At 36.0% G+C, this 13,865-nt stretch overlaps 1 protein-coding gene across 7 annotated transcripts; it reads left to right on the top strand.

Moving 5' to 3' along the window:
• Positions 1-605: 605 nt before the first annotated feature.
• On the top strand, positions 606-13,133 carry LOC112517900 (RNA polymerase II C-terminal domain phosphatase-like 2). 7 transcript variants are annotated; one of them, XM_025125287.1, is made up of 17 exons: positions 606-693; positions 785-1,044; positions 1,162-1,632; positions 3,690-3,900; positions 4,166-4,323; positions 4,411-4,481; positions 4,640-4,745; positions 4,819-4,908; positions 5,075-5,213; positions 5,308-5,447; positions 5,580-5,637; positions 6,434-6,558; positions 6,641-6,694; positions 10,360-10,456; positions 10,820-10,980; positions 11,629-11,696; positions 12,668-13,133. In XM_025125287.1, the coding sequence occupies exons 3-17, from the start codon at positions 1,207-1,209 to the stop codon at positions 12,780-12,782; spliced, it is 2,019 nt and encodes a 672-aa protein (XP_024981055.1). In that variant the 5' UTR covers positions 606-693; positions 785-1,044; positions 1,162-1,206; the 3' UTR covers positions 12,783-13,133. The 7 variants fall into 7 exon arrangements, with proteins under 7 accessions (XP_024981055.1, XP_024981054.1, XP_024981051.1 ...); XM_025125286.1 differs by having other exon boundaries at positions 609-1,044; positions 1,162-1,191; positions 1,402-1,632; XM_025125283.1 differs by having other exon boundaries at positions 609-1,044.
• The last annotated feature ends 732 nt before the right edge of the window (positions 13,134-13,865 follow it).

Genomic DNA, 13,865 nt, shown 5'->3' on the forward strand with positions numbered 1-13,865 from the left:
GACTTATTTGTTCCAAAAAATTGTCCAAGGACTTATTTAACATGTTTTGGAATGTCCAATGACTTATTTGTTCCAAAAAAAAGTCCAAGAACTTAATCATTCCAAACAAGAAAGTTTATTGGTTTTTATTGTACTTTTCTCTTTTAAAACACATAAAATCGTATTATAAAATCGACAAAAATAAATAATAAAATAAAACATTAAAATTAAAATGTATCTCACTATATTGTATGAGTATCCTTCTAATTAAATCTCATAAACATTTAATTGATGATAATATCTCAAATTCATTGTTTTTTAGCCACAATTTTAAAACAAGTATTCTCAAAATCCAAAAAAAAAAGGTAATAACTTAAAAGCCGTATAATCCAAGGGCTTATACCGGTCCACGTGTCAAGATCAAAACCCTTTATCATCATCCGTCGCGAAAAGCATTCATGACCCATCTTGCATCACGCCATTTTGACAATTATCTGTACGGACAAAATTCGGGTATTTTCGTAAATAAAACCAAATTGGAGGGGCGTTATATAAACTCCTCCCCCTTTTCTTCTCTATATAAACCCCCAAAATACTTGGTTTTGAAACCGCTAGCACAGGTGGGAGAGAGAAGCGGATGGTGCGTTGTAAGAGAACGAGTGAGGGTTTAGTTGAATTTCTTCACGTAAATTCATGGTATTTTCGTGAAAAAAGGTTGTGCATTTCTTAATGATCTTGATTGATTTTGAGGTTTTCAAATAAGGGTATTGTAATTTGATGTGCTTTTTTTAAATGAGTCGTTTAGGGTTTAATAAATCGGTGGTTTACCATGGGGAAACTTGTTTGGGTGAATTGGATGTGATTCCAACAGGGGATAAGAGTTTTCAATTCCCAAACAACGAGATTAGGATTCACCATTTTTCTCAGGTTAGCGAACGATGTCCACCTCTTTCAGTTCTCTTGACAATCTCTTCGTTCTCAGTTCGTTGCAAGCTTGAATCGTCATCCCCTGTTAGACAATCCCTGCTCATCGATCTTCACGCTTCTTGCTTCTACGAACTAAAGGTCATGATCATTTTTTCAATAATTTATGTATGTTTCTGTGTTGTTTAGTTGTTGATTTAAATGAAAATTTTAAAGGAAAGGTTTTTTTGTTTGTTTTTGTTTTTGGTGTTGTTGCAGACGGCTGTAGTTGTGCTTGGAGATGAAGAGGTGCATTTAGTGGCAATGCCAAGCAAGCTAAAGAAATTTCCTTGTTTTTGGTGTTGTTTGGTTCCAGCTCAATTGTACAATGCTTGCTTAGGGATGTTGAACATGCGGTGTCTTTCCATTGTGTTTGATCTTGATGAGACACTTATTGTTGCAAATACGATGAAGTCTTTTGAGGATAGGATTGAGGTTTTGACTGGTTGGATTGGGCAGGAGTCTGACCCCCTTCGGGTTTCTGGGATGACTTCTGAGCTCAAAAGATATGTGGAGGATCGAGAATTATTGAAGCAGTACATTGAAAATGATGCTGTTACAGATGATGGGCAGACATATGGTGTGAAACTGGAGGGAGTTCCTATGAATGCTGCTGGTAACGAGCGTGTTGTTCGACCAGTTATAAGATTGCCAGAAAAAAATATCGTCTTAACCCGCATTAATCCAGAGGTTAGAAGATTGATTGCTTTATATATTGTTCTTATTTCTTTAATGAACTGTCGTGTTTTTAATGTTACGGGTGGGGGGATATTCAGTGCCAGAACTATACATATATGTATTTTGGCAATTTTGCTAGAAGCATCGGCATATTTCCTGTTTAGGTGTCCGTAATTTTATTTACTGCAATTCTAAAGTTGGAGAAACTGGAATGAACAATCATTTAAGACATATGTTGAAGTGATTTGAGTTGTGATTAAGGGCAGCTCCAATGGTACGCCAAAAATGCCATTTTGCCGGTTTGGAAACTTCACCGGCAGGGAAAAAGAATGGTATTTTGCCGGAGATGGGAGAGAAACGGTGTATATGCCGAGTGGTTGGAGATGAAGCAACTTTTGGCGTCCATTGTCCCACCAATTTACCCTTTTTTCGGTGCTAGGGTTGGAGATGGTCTAAATCATTATATTCTAGAAGCATTAGCATTCCCTAGAAATATCTCTTATAGAAGCTTACGTGGTTAAATACAAAACCCTAATGAGTACGATTCGTCTTTATAGTAAGGTTTTGACCGTAATAAATGTTTTGACTGTGATAAATGTTTTCAGTTCTGGCACTAGCAAATTTTTGAAAATGTATCTCTTTGCTGGTGCTACCATTAATGTAGAGGTGCAGTCGGGTATTATGATAACTTCAATTGAATTATAACATTTTTCTTCCTATGCTTACAGTCTTTTTGTGGCCTCTGCATGTCAATTGATAAGGAACTGAATTTACCTTTGCAAAAGCTTAGTATAAAGGCAGAGAAGCTTTTCATGATTACATGATTATTATGAGTGTGTGGAGTGCTCATCTCGTCCTTTTTTTTTTTGTCTTTTTTGGTATCCCGAGTGTGGATTACCATTGAATCAGGACTTAATACTGTTAGTCATTGGTTTAAAGATGGAATGCAGTGCTAAAAATACTATAATCATGCAAACATAGGTTGCAGGATTCATCTGCTGTTATTGTGTTACCTTTCTTGGGCGGGTAACCGATGCATTGGGTGTTGATGGTTCTTGTCAGAGTATAAAGATCGAAATGGATGTTATGTCTTTTGCCTTCACTTATTTTCTTTTTCAGTGATCTTCAAGTCTTCTGGTGGTTTATGTTTTGATAGTGCTAGTGATGAATATCGAGGCAGAACAGGATCTATTACTAATCCTATATTCTTAGCCATGCCCCCATGCCATTAAATTTTCGTTCTTTGCTTCTCGTATTGTACAAAGATGGAAAGGCAGTGTCATCAATGCTACACATAAGTTGCATGATTCATTGCCTGTTTATTGCCGCTGTCATTTTGTTACCTTTTGGCTGGGTAACTGATGCCTAGTTGATTTTACACTCGAGACATGCGACTAATTGTATCTTTCTTTCTTTTTCGTACTTTTATGACCTCCAAGTCTGCTGGTTTTCAATGTTTTGGCAGTGCTAGTGGGTGATATTTTAGTTGTGTTATTGGCGAAAAGATGTATTACCATAGCAGAACAAGAAAAAAGATTGACAAGGGACTTTATGGCCCACAAAAACAGAGCTCAGGAACCACTACATTACAGTAAACAAGCTAAGACAAAACCTGATGAACTGCTATGACTTCTAGCTTCTTAGTAATTACAAAGTAATCTTAAGGCATAACGACTTTTTGTAATCATGTCACTAAGTTTTTGACAACTTGGTATAGCAATTAGTTGTTTTCTTTTCCTTGGTATTCTTTTGTTGTTGTAATTGTTGTTGTCATTAGCAGGGAAGTGATAATACTTGAGTGATCACTCAGAAGGAATAGTACTTGGGGAGAATGAGAGATGGACACCTGGGATAAAAAGGATAGGGCCCATTGGGTGGACCTACATGGGGCTTGCTTTGTGTTGCTATGCTTCCACAAGTACTATTTGCCTCATAATCGCTCAAACACTATCAGCATCCTTATCGTTTTACACTTCCATGTATACATATATGTGTGTGCATTCATATGTATGTATTTATGTACTCATAAGCTTTTGTCAGCTATAGTAATAATTTGTTTGCATGTACAGATACGTGATACCAGTGTGCTTGTGAGGTTACGACCTGCTTGGGAGGATTTGCGAAGCTATTTGATTGCTAAAGGACGCAAAAGATTTGAAGTTTATGTCTGCACGATGGCTGAGAGAGATTATGCACTGGAGATGTGGAGGTTGCTAGACCCGGAAGCACACCTAATCGGTCCAAAGCAACTGTTGAGTCGTGTTGTATGTGTAAAATCAGGCATGCATCTTTTCCATATGAAAGAATATTTTTACATATTGTTTATAATAATCAATCGTTGACATTCTTCCTCTTAGGGTACCTGCCAAAGTATTTTTACGTGCACCTAAATGTTAGTCTAGTACTAGAACTCTAGTTAATGTCACTGCCAAAGTATTTTGTTCTTGAACACAAGTGTGTCCCAGCTGTTAGTTGCATTTCTATATCAACTCTCTCTCTTCCTTGTCCAATATGTTTAATCCTTGCTACTTTTATCATTGTATAGGTGCACGTAAGTCCTTGCTCAATGTCTTCCAAGATCGGAACTGCCATCCAAGGATGGCAATGGTAATTGATGATAGGTTGAAGGTTTGGGAAGAAAAGGATCAACCTCGAGTTCATGTGGTACCTGCCTTCACTCCATATTATGCTCCACAAGCAGAGGTATTGTAAAATTGCGATCTTGATTTCTTCGTTCACTTTGGTGTGCCAACTCACTAATATGATTTTCTCTTAATTTTCTCTTGATAGACAGCGAATGCTGTTCCAGTTCTTTGTGTGGCAAGGAATGTTGCATGCAATGTTAGAGGTGGTTTCTTTAAGTAAGATGGCTATTTAAAATTGTCAATGCCAAATTAGAAATCAGAATAATATATCTGATGTTTAAAAAATGCCTTTTTTTATTTGGTATTTTCTTTCTGGCTTTAGTGCCTCAAATATACATCAAGAATACTTTATTTACTTATGCTATGTTGACCAGAGAATTTGATGAGAATCTACTACGGAGGCTTTCTGATCACTTCTACGAGGATGAAGTTTTAAATCTACCGTCTGTGCCAGATGTTTGCAAGTATTTAATGTCAGAGGTGGGTAAATAAGACACCAATCGGTTTTGATATCTTGAAGAAGTCTTACTTATTCTTTAAGAATTGGTTTCAGGATGCTAGTTTCATACCAAATGGCAATATACATGCCCCCATGGCTGAAGGAATGAATGGTCCTGAAGTGGCACTGAAACTGAATCAACAGGTAGGCTTTCAAAAAAATTATATTATGATGGTTTTTTTGTGTTTCTATTTCATGTGCTATCGGTGTAGAACTAAATTCTTCTGAGGAAAATCTACATAGAAAGTACTGACATTCTTCCTATTACCATGAATAAAATTTCATTTCTTTCTATGTTCATCTTATTCAGGATGCTAGAAACGTTGCCTCTTCTGCATCAAATCTCAGTACTACTGGCGTCGAGCTAAAACCTGAAAAACCTCAGCAGCATGTTCCAACTACAAATATCTATGGTCCACCATCTTTTAGATCAATCTTTCCTTCAGAGAGTATGTACTCATAAAGTCTTTAGGTTCTCTTTCCACAGAAAAGAGCAGGAACTTTGTTACACTTTGTTCTTAGTATAACTTAACTATATTGCAGAACCTAGCTTACTTGGCCCCATCCAAGGACCTGAACTATTAAACAAACAGCGAGCTGGCCACTATCCTCTCTCTCATGGTACATCTAGTTCTTTCTCTGCAGGGTTTCAACCTCTCGTATCTGAAGGAAAGAGTGAAGAGGTATTACACATTACGAGACCTTGTTGAAAATTTTAGTTAGGGATTCTTTCCTGCAAGTTCAGGATGTGTATGACCTTTATGGAAATTATTAAGTCTCTATTTGCTTATCTAGCTTTATCTTGCTATTTTCAGGTATTCCATGGATATGGATTGCAAAAGAAGAACTTGCCACAAGCAGGTCAGCTGTCAGGTACTTGAAGGAGCTTCTATTGTAAATCTTTATGTTCAACACAAAGGCTAACTTATAATTATTTTCAGTTAATTGTATGATTCTTTATACTTACTGACGAGGATTATATTAATATAGGAAAACTTCGCTAAATTGTATATTAGGCATTTAGGCTAATTTCTAGTATTTATCCTTTTCAAGTATTCTTATTATAATTAGGATAATTAACAGATTTGATTTCTTATACTTAATTATTATACTTTCTGGTTCCAGAACATTATCAATTCTTTAAAAGATGTTATATGACAATTATGATCATTTGGTTGGCTAGAATAGTGCTGTATTTTCTTCGTTGTTGGTTCTTGCAAGTCGTGTTGTAATGCTTTATTCTTTTTCCAATATATTCAACTTTCTTAGGTCTTAATGAATGTTTGTTGTCCTAGTTCTTTATGTTCAATCGTTTTTTGATTGCATCCTATTATGTGATTATATGTTAAGACTTAGGTTTAGCTCCCATTGTTTTTCTATCTTGTCTATGAATAAGATTTTCTGGCCAATAAAAGTAGGGAAACAACAAATCACAAATATACAATGAACAATGACAAGAAGATGTACACCAAACAATGGAGTTTTTAACAAATTTTGGATTTACCCAATGTTAGTGATGAATTAAATTAAAATTTTTAATTCTTGATGGACAGGACTCAGAACTTGGAAGTCTCTTAATGGAAGTTTTTTATAAAAATTCCTAGATGGACCTAAATATTGTTATACTATTTCTTCATGTCCATCTCTTTTTCATATTTGTGGAAGACAGGTGTACGACAGAATCAATCATTCTATAATAGCAAAAAGATTCCTACTGATGGTGGAAATTCAAACTTGCCACCTTCTTTATCCATAGGAGTGCTGCAGGAAATTGGACAAAGATGCGGTTCTAAGGTATGCCAATCTTTTCTAGTAGAAAAGCAAGCTTGTTCTTATCTTCTCTGTCCTTCATAGCATCTTTATCTTCATTTTGTAGGTTGAATACAGATCCATATTGAGCTCTAGCAAGGATTGGCAGTTTTCTTATGAGGTGAGTAGAGTGCACTGTTATTGTTGCTAGCATAACTTCTCTTTCATCATCATTTTATTTATTAATTTCATCGTCGGTCAAGGGAACATTCTAATCATGAGGGGAGATTTGGAGGTCGCTACGTTATCACTAAAATGATGGAAATTAATTTATAACTAGAAATTATGTCACCCTAGACTACTATCCACAAGGATATTCACTCGAAGCATTTATGCCATATAACATATTTTTCATCGCATCAACAAACCAATTCACATATAATTAATATGCTTCAACCCTTAGTATAATATGTTTATACCCAAACCAACCATCCTCACACTTACGCTACATGCACTTTGTACAGTTTGGAGGTATTAACAATTTAACCTAAGGTTTCTAACGCTATTTCAACATGGCAATAACTTAAGTTGATCATTAATTGATAACATTTTACTCATTCTTAACACTCAAAAGTCATTCATATAATACAAATATAAAATCGATTACACATATTAAGACTAGAGTACAAGTGTACAGCAGCCTTGTGTGTCCAGTGTTTGTCATGGCCCATAGGGGAGACATGAGCTTCCTAGCCAACCATAGGTTTACTTTAGTGAATAAACTCTCTTGGAAGCTCCATAGAAAGGCCTCTTATAGTAGCTATAATCCTCAGTGATGGAAAGGAAACCAAACTAGGCTCAATCTCATGGAAGATGTCAAGATTGAAGGCTGGATGGCCTACAACCTCTTGAAGGAGATGGGACATGGGAGAGGCATGAGAGTGGCTGGGAAAACAGAGGAGAATGATTTCTATGAAGGGGGAAAGGATGGATGACCTACAACCTCTTGAACAAGATGGGACATGGGAGAGGCATGAGAATGGCCGGGAAAACAGAGAAGAATGATTTCTAGTGAAGGGGGAAAGGATGGAATGAGGTATGATCCTCATGACCTGGAGTCATCATCCAGGCTCAAAATTTGATTCCACTTGGGCCCATAATCCTCCAACTAAGTTTGTGCATGGAAGCCTAAAATCTTGTCATGTTTGTATCAGGTGTAGGGCTATGCCTAAGCTCAGGGTGCAAGGCTTCGTTAAGCTTGTACTAGCATAGGGCCTTGTTGTCTAGTCACATGCATAGGGATAAGCTTGTATTCATGTTGTAGGGCTATAGTTGGTAGGTGTAAGACATAGCATAATGCACCAACAAGTCCATACATGTTTCAAGCTCTTCACTTTTTGGCTCCATACCCTTCCATTTTATCATGTTTGTGCTGCAACATTTGTTTATCTGTATTTACATCAAAACTATACAAAAATGTATCATATCCACTTATTGTTGATGTTTAACGATGGAAATGATGATGTATAAAGGAGTTATCAGTTATTTGCACCGAACTCATGTAGGCTTGTATTAATCTGTCAAGGTGTGATTTTGGGAGGACCTTGATGAAATTTTTTAGATGATGCCAATTAGAGATCTTAATGGGTCTTGCATATGGAGGTAATAGAGGCTGGAAAAGAACTCATGAATAGAGTTAGCACGGAGCGGTTTTAAAAAAAGTCCGGTCTGATCTAAACCTGGTCAACATGGTCCGGTTAATCCCTAAATAGTCTGGATCTGGCAAGGTAAAGACCGAATGCGGACCTGTGGTGCCTGGTCCTGTTCCAAAAAACCAGAAGGTTTTGGTATAGTTCATTAAAAAAATGAAAAAAAGGAAAAAATAAGAACAAATTTAAACAACATTACTAGTCTTTATCTGGTCCAGGATTATTTTGTACGGTGAAAAGACTAGTCTTTATCTAGTTCGATCAAAAAACCTGGTCCGAGAAGGACCGCCAGTGTGGTCCAGACTGATGAATTCATGGACCGGTCTTTATCTGGTTCAACCCGTCAGGGCCGGTCCGAATGCCCATTTCTTCTGATGAACATTGGAGTATGTAGTAGCAATCTATAAAAAGAGATTTTAATTTGAAACTTCTTGTGACTTGATGGTTTGTAAATGCTTAGGTTTATGGAACCTCACTCTTTTCTAGTGACGTTTCTTTGGAGACCATGCATGATTGTAAAGTCATACACTAGGAGGGTATGGTAATATAACATATATTTATAGTTTGCACATCAGGTATGCATGGTGTTAAATGGACTTAGGATTCCTCGGAGCTAGGTGGTGGAAGTTCCTTGAGATATCAAAAGGTAACCTAGGAGGATATGAATACGAGAAGGAGATGACATGTTGACTTGTAGCGAAGGAGGTGGTGGATTGAGGTGCACAAAAACTGATAAGGGAAAAAGGGATGCTATAAACTTTGAGAGAGAAGACCAAAAAAAAGATAGATGAATTCTATTGAAGGTGTCATCAACTGATAAGGGAAAAAGGGATACGACAAACCTTAAATCAGGTAATATAACATATACTTATATTTTGCACACCTATTGAAGGTTTGTGTGTAGAATCAATCAGATACTACAAGTAAACCATCTCCAAGAAAAATGAAAGATGGTAAACTCTAGGGATTCAAAATACTTTTGAACTTTGGAAGAGTTTTGAGGTATTGGCCATTGTATGGTGAGGCTCATCAAGCATTGATGTCGGCTTTAAAACCTAGAATGTGCTAGATGCATAAAAGAAGAGTATATAGGTCCTAACCTACAAGATCAAAGATGCGTGAAGCTGTACAACTTATTGAGGGAAGATGCTTATGGGCTGTACAATGAAATTATGAGTGTCTTTGGTGACCATAGCCTAAGGGTTGGGACCAAGGTGTCAAAAAGTCAACTTGGTTTCATGTAAGGTTCATCAATGGTTGGTATCTTAAATGCCGACCTATGGGTAACTAGTATGAATAGGAGACTTGTACCAAGAGGAGGTTGTAGGAGAGGCTGAGGTTGGCCAAGATTGATCGACACGATGAATTAATGAAAAGAGATTCGAGTGAGTGGATTATACCAAAGAAGCTGGATTAGGTAACAATATGTTGAAAGATTATGTTCATGTCATGGAACCTTATAGTGTTCACCTACATATGGTTTTTGTTGGTTCACCTCTTTATAAACTGTATTGGTTCTTATACGTACCCAACCAACTTCTTTGGGATAAAAGGCTTATTGATGATGATTTTGTAAACTCCATTATGTGATATAGAGACTAGTGATGATGGCCGGTAAGTTATCATAGGAACAACCAAATACTATGCAAGTGTATATTTTTAGATATGAATGATCAACAAAATAAGTAAAATATATCAGCCTTCAATTATTCTTGGTGCATTTTCGCATAATCTTGTACTGTAAAGTTTATAGTCTTTAGCATTTGATTGTTGGCAGTGTCCCTTGTTTCCCTTTAAATTTAGAAACTATACATGTAGATGCATTTGGTATACATGACATGCTAAGATTGTCAATTAAGTAATTACATTTATTGAAAGGTAAATTTATGGATGTGGTAAATCTTTCTTCTCTCTGTCTTTTGCACTTGGCTTAGCAACCAACCTATACTGTTTCATATCATTTTCCTCGGCCTCATGTTGTTATTGGCATATATTCCGTCCTTTCTGAAATTATCCCATGCAGATATTTTGGAATGTACCAAACTATGTTTCCATCCAAATGTTCTCTTCTGAAATTTTAGATAGGGTGTACTATCTTATATTTCTGTTTTGTGCTGAATATACCTCAATGATGCAGGTCTTATTCACGGGTGAGAAAGTAGGTATTGGGATGGGTAAGACACGAAAGGATGCACAACAACAGGCTGCTGAGAATGCCCTTCGCAGCTTGGCTGGTGAGAAATTAACTGATTCTTTTACCACATATGGTCTACTAATTGAATTGATAGAGTCCTCTTGATGGCTTTTAGATAACCAAATTATTTCATCCATGCTTCTAGCAGTTACCATGGGATATTGATTTATAAAGTACATAACTATGGGTCTGAAATAATTCTTGCTTATCGACAATATTCAAACCACATGTGCTAATGAAATACTTAGTTCGTTTGGGTTTGACAACCATTTTCTCGATTGAAGATAAAGCTGCATTACCTGATTGTGTTTATTCCTTCCGTTTCTTATTTCACTCTTCACTGGATGAGTTGCATTATGTAAGTCTCTGATGATAACATATAATTATGCTCATGTTATTACAGATAAATATGTAACGTACGTCATCTCGCAGTCTGAAACAGTAGACAAAGATTTTGGCGACCTTTCTATTGAATCAGAAAATGGATTTTTATGGGAAACAACCGTTCCTGATTCAGATGAATCACTTGCCAAAGATGGGTTGTTTGTTGAGAGCTCCTCTGAGGTGGGAATCAATATCAATGCTGCTTCTTATATACCGTTTCACTTAAGAATGTAGGTTGTGCTTGGATAAAGGGTATTTGACCCGACCACCAGATAGTATATTACCACTGTTTGGTGATGCTTCCTTCCCCCTCTTAACAAAGGTAAATTATTGGTGGTCAGTCCATTGTTTCTACCCATTATCCAAGTACTTCCGTGCAACTTAAAGCTTCATATCGATTTCAGTAAGTGTAGGATTTTATTTGTTCAAATAAAATATGCTCAAAATATGGAAATCTGTTGGGTTTCTTTTCCAGATTTTTCCTAATGATTTTTACCACAATAACTGGTTTCCGTTCATTTTTATAGGTCAGAAGGACCACTTTGGTCCATTTCATTAAATGCAGGGATTTTTTTGTTCAAAAAAATTGTCCAGACTAGATCGCTCAAAATATGAAAGTCCATGCTGGGTTTTTTTTTTCTCGGATTGTTCCCTAAAAACTAATATTTTTTTTTAACCTCTCATATGAAAGGCAGGTTGCTATATAAATATACTGGTAGTTTTGCCAGAAAATGGCCTTGAGCCTTTGCAGTCTGCACTCTATTACCTTCTGTTGCATCAAGCTAACCGGATTTGATAAAATTTGTACATGTTATAATTGGTTTGCAGGGTGCTGAAATGAGGCGTTCCTCCAATTTGACAGGTCACCAAGTTCAGAAGCAAGCTAACTCTCCAAGGTAAAGAATGTGATGAAAGGATTGGGAAGTCGAACTCGTTACACTTGATTATTTCGGTCTGACAACTATTAGGTGCTTGACTAGATTCTATTAGACAGCTACAGGTGGTACTTTTCCTGTCTAATTTGCACCCTGGAAGACATGCATCTGAATAGCCTATTAGCTTTAAAATTTCAATCTTAGAATACCAAAGTCCCAAATTGGGTGCTTCTTTCAGATACCTAAATATTTTTCTGAAAGCCATCCGGTGTGACATCTTAGGATTTATTCATCTTCGGCTCTACAACTTTTAGGTGCTTGAGACGAGATTTCTATTGGATACGTTGGATTATATAAAAATAAAGTTGCTAAATTATCTGAATATGGTGATGGTAATGCCATTGAAACACCTAATATCTATAAAAATAATTAAAAATACAAGTATGCATCATGTAGAGGGAGTTTCAGCGGAAACCACCAAAAAAATGAAAAACTAAGGAATACCCTTGTAACCATTCGCCTAGATGGTATGCACATGTGCATACAAGTAATTGAAGTTGTTACCTAACAAATTGCTTTAGCAGTTACTTGTATGCACATGAGCATTACTAGAGAGCGTTTTACAGTTCTCCATTTTTTTGCAGTTTTCCCCTGAACCAGACCCGCCATCATCATGTATGTAGATTAAATAGTCCTAAATCACCCTTCCTCTTAAAAACATATAAATCTAGAAGGGATTTAACGACTTGCATATGGTAAAACACGAATCCCCTTACACAATCATTCATATAATCATTAAAATCTAACATCAAGTAGTCTCCATTATATATTTCTACTATTATCTTTGATTTGATGGATGAGTTAGAAGCTGTAACTTATAACCATAACATGCATTTGAGGATTCAAAGTGATTCAACATTTTGATTTGCATTCAAATCACAAGCAATTGTAGTTGGTTCTTGATTTCTTTAAATTTTTTTCATGTTATATAGGTTACCAGAATCTACGACAACTAAACGGTCAAAAGAAGAATTACTTCAAAATCCTTTAGATTCATCATCTTCACAGCAGCAGCAGCAGCTCAAGAAACGACATAGAGTTGTGTGAAAGACATTCAAAAAACGTACAAAATATTCAAAATGATGAAATGGGTTTTGAATCGAAGATTTTGAGGTGGCAGCAGCAGCAGCAGCTACATAGAAACGACAAGATGTTAGTGGATGTTGATACGAAAAGCGGTGTAAAGATGATCATGGAGGGTTAGGATTTATTGTTTTCTGTTGTTATCGATAGCAAACTCGCAAGTATTGGTTGGTTGATGGCAGCCATGGTCAGTTTTGGTCAGCCCCCTAGAGCAAAAGGTAAGGTTTGGGCTTGTAAATTGCTTCTTGTTTGTGGATTTAGAATAGAGAAAAAAGAAGTTTTAGTTCTTTAAGTTCATTAAAATTTCAGCATATACACACACACACACCACATGCATATATACATGTATACAAATATCATACATATTATGCATGTATATGTAGACATGCATGTATACATATACTTGGCAACGGCCCAGGCTTAACCCTTGGGGAGTTGGCTTTGGGTGGCTCAATTGGTAAGATCTTTGCTCTCAAGTGGTCACCGGTTTGAGTCCCCTTACGACGTCTGGCTGTTAATTTCTTGACCCTGTGTCGAGGTGTGTGCAAGTTGGTGTGAATACCTATGAGATACGGTTATAAAAAAGAAGTATATATGATATGTATTCAGATCATGCATATTCCAAAGGTCTGTTAATTTGTATTTGTGCATCCATGTTGAGATGAATGCTTATATTTCTTATTCAAAACCAAAAATTAAAATAAAGAAAACTAGTTAATTTGTCATGTATAATGCATACCTTTACCCTACTCACGAACAATAAACAAACTAATAGTAAACGAACATTAAATTATCATTCTAACCTATAATATGTTATTTTTTTATTCATAATTTTTTTTTCATTATTAACCATTTGATACAACTTATTCATATGTTTTATATATATCACATTCAATTAATTTTCTCAATTTATATATATATATATATATATATATATATATATATATATATAGGGGCCTATTTAAAGGAGAACCGAGTTGTTTGTGATAACTGTAAGAACCAATATTAACCACAAATCAATAGATAAATTAGGAAATTTATAAATTT

This window comes from Cynara cardunculus, assembly GCF_001531365.2.
Source record: "Cynara cardunculus var. scolymus isolate 2C chromosome LG 9, CcrdV1, whole genome shotgun sequence".
Classification (NCBI taxonomy): domain Eukaryota; kingdom Viridiplantae; phylum Streptophyta; class Magnoliopsida; order Asterales; family Asteraceae; genus Cynara; species Cynara cardunculus.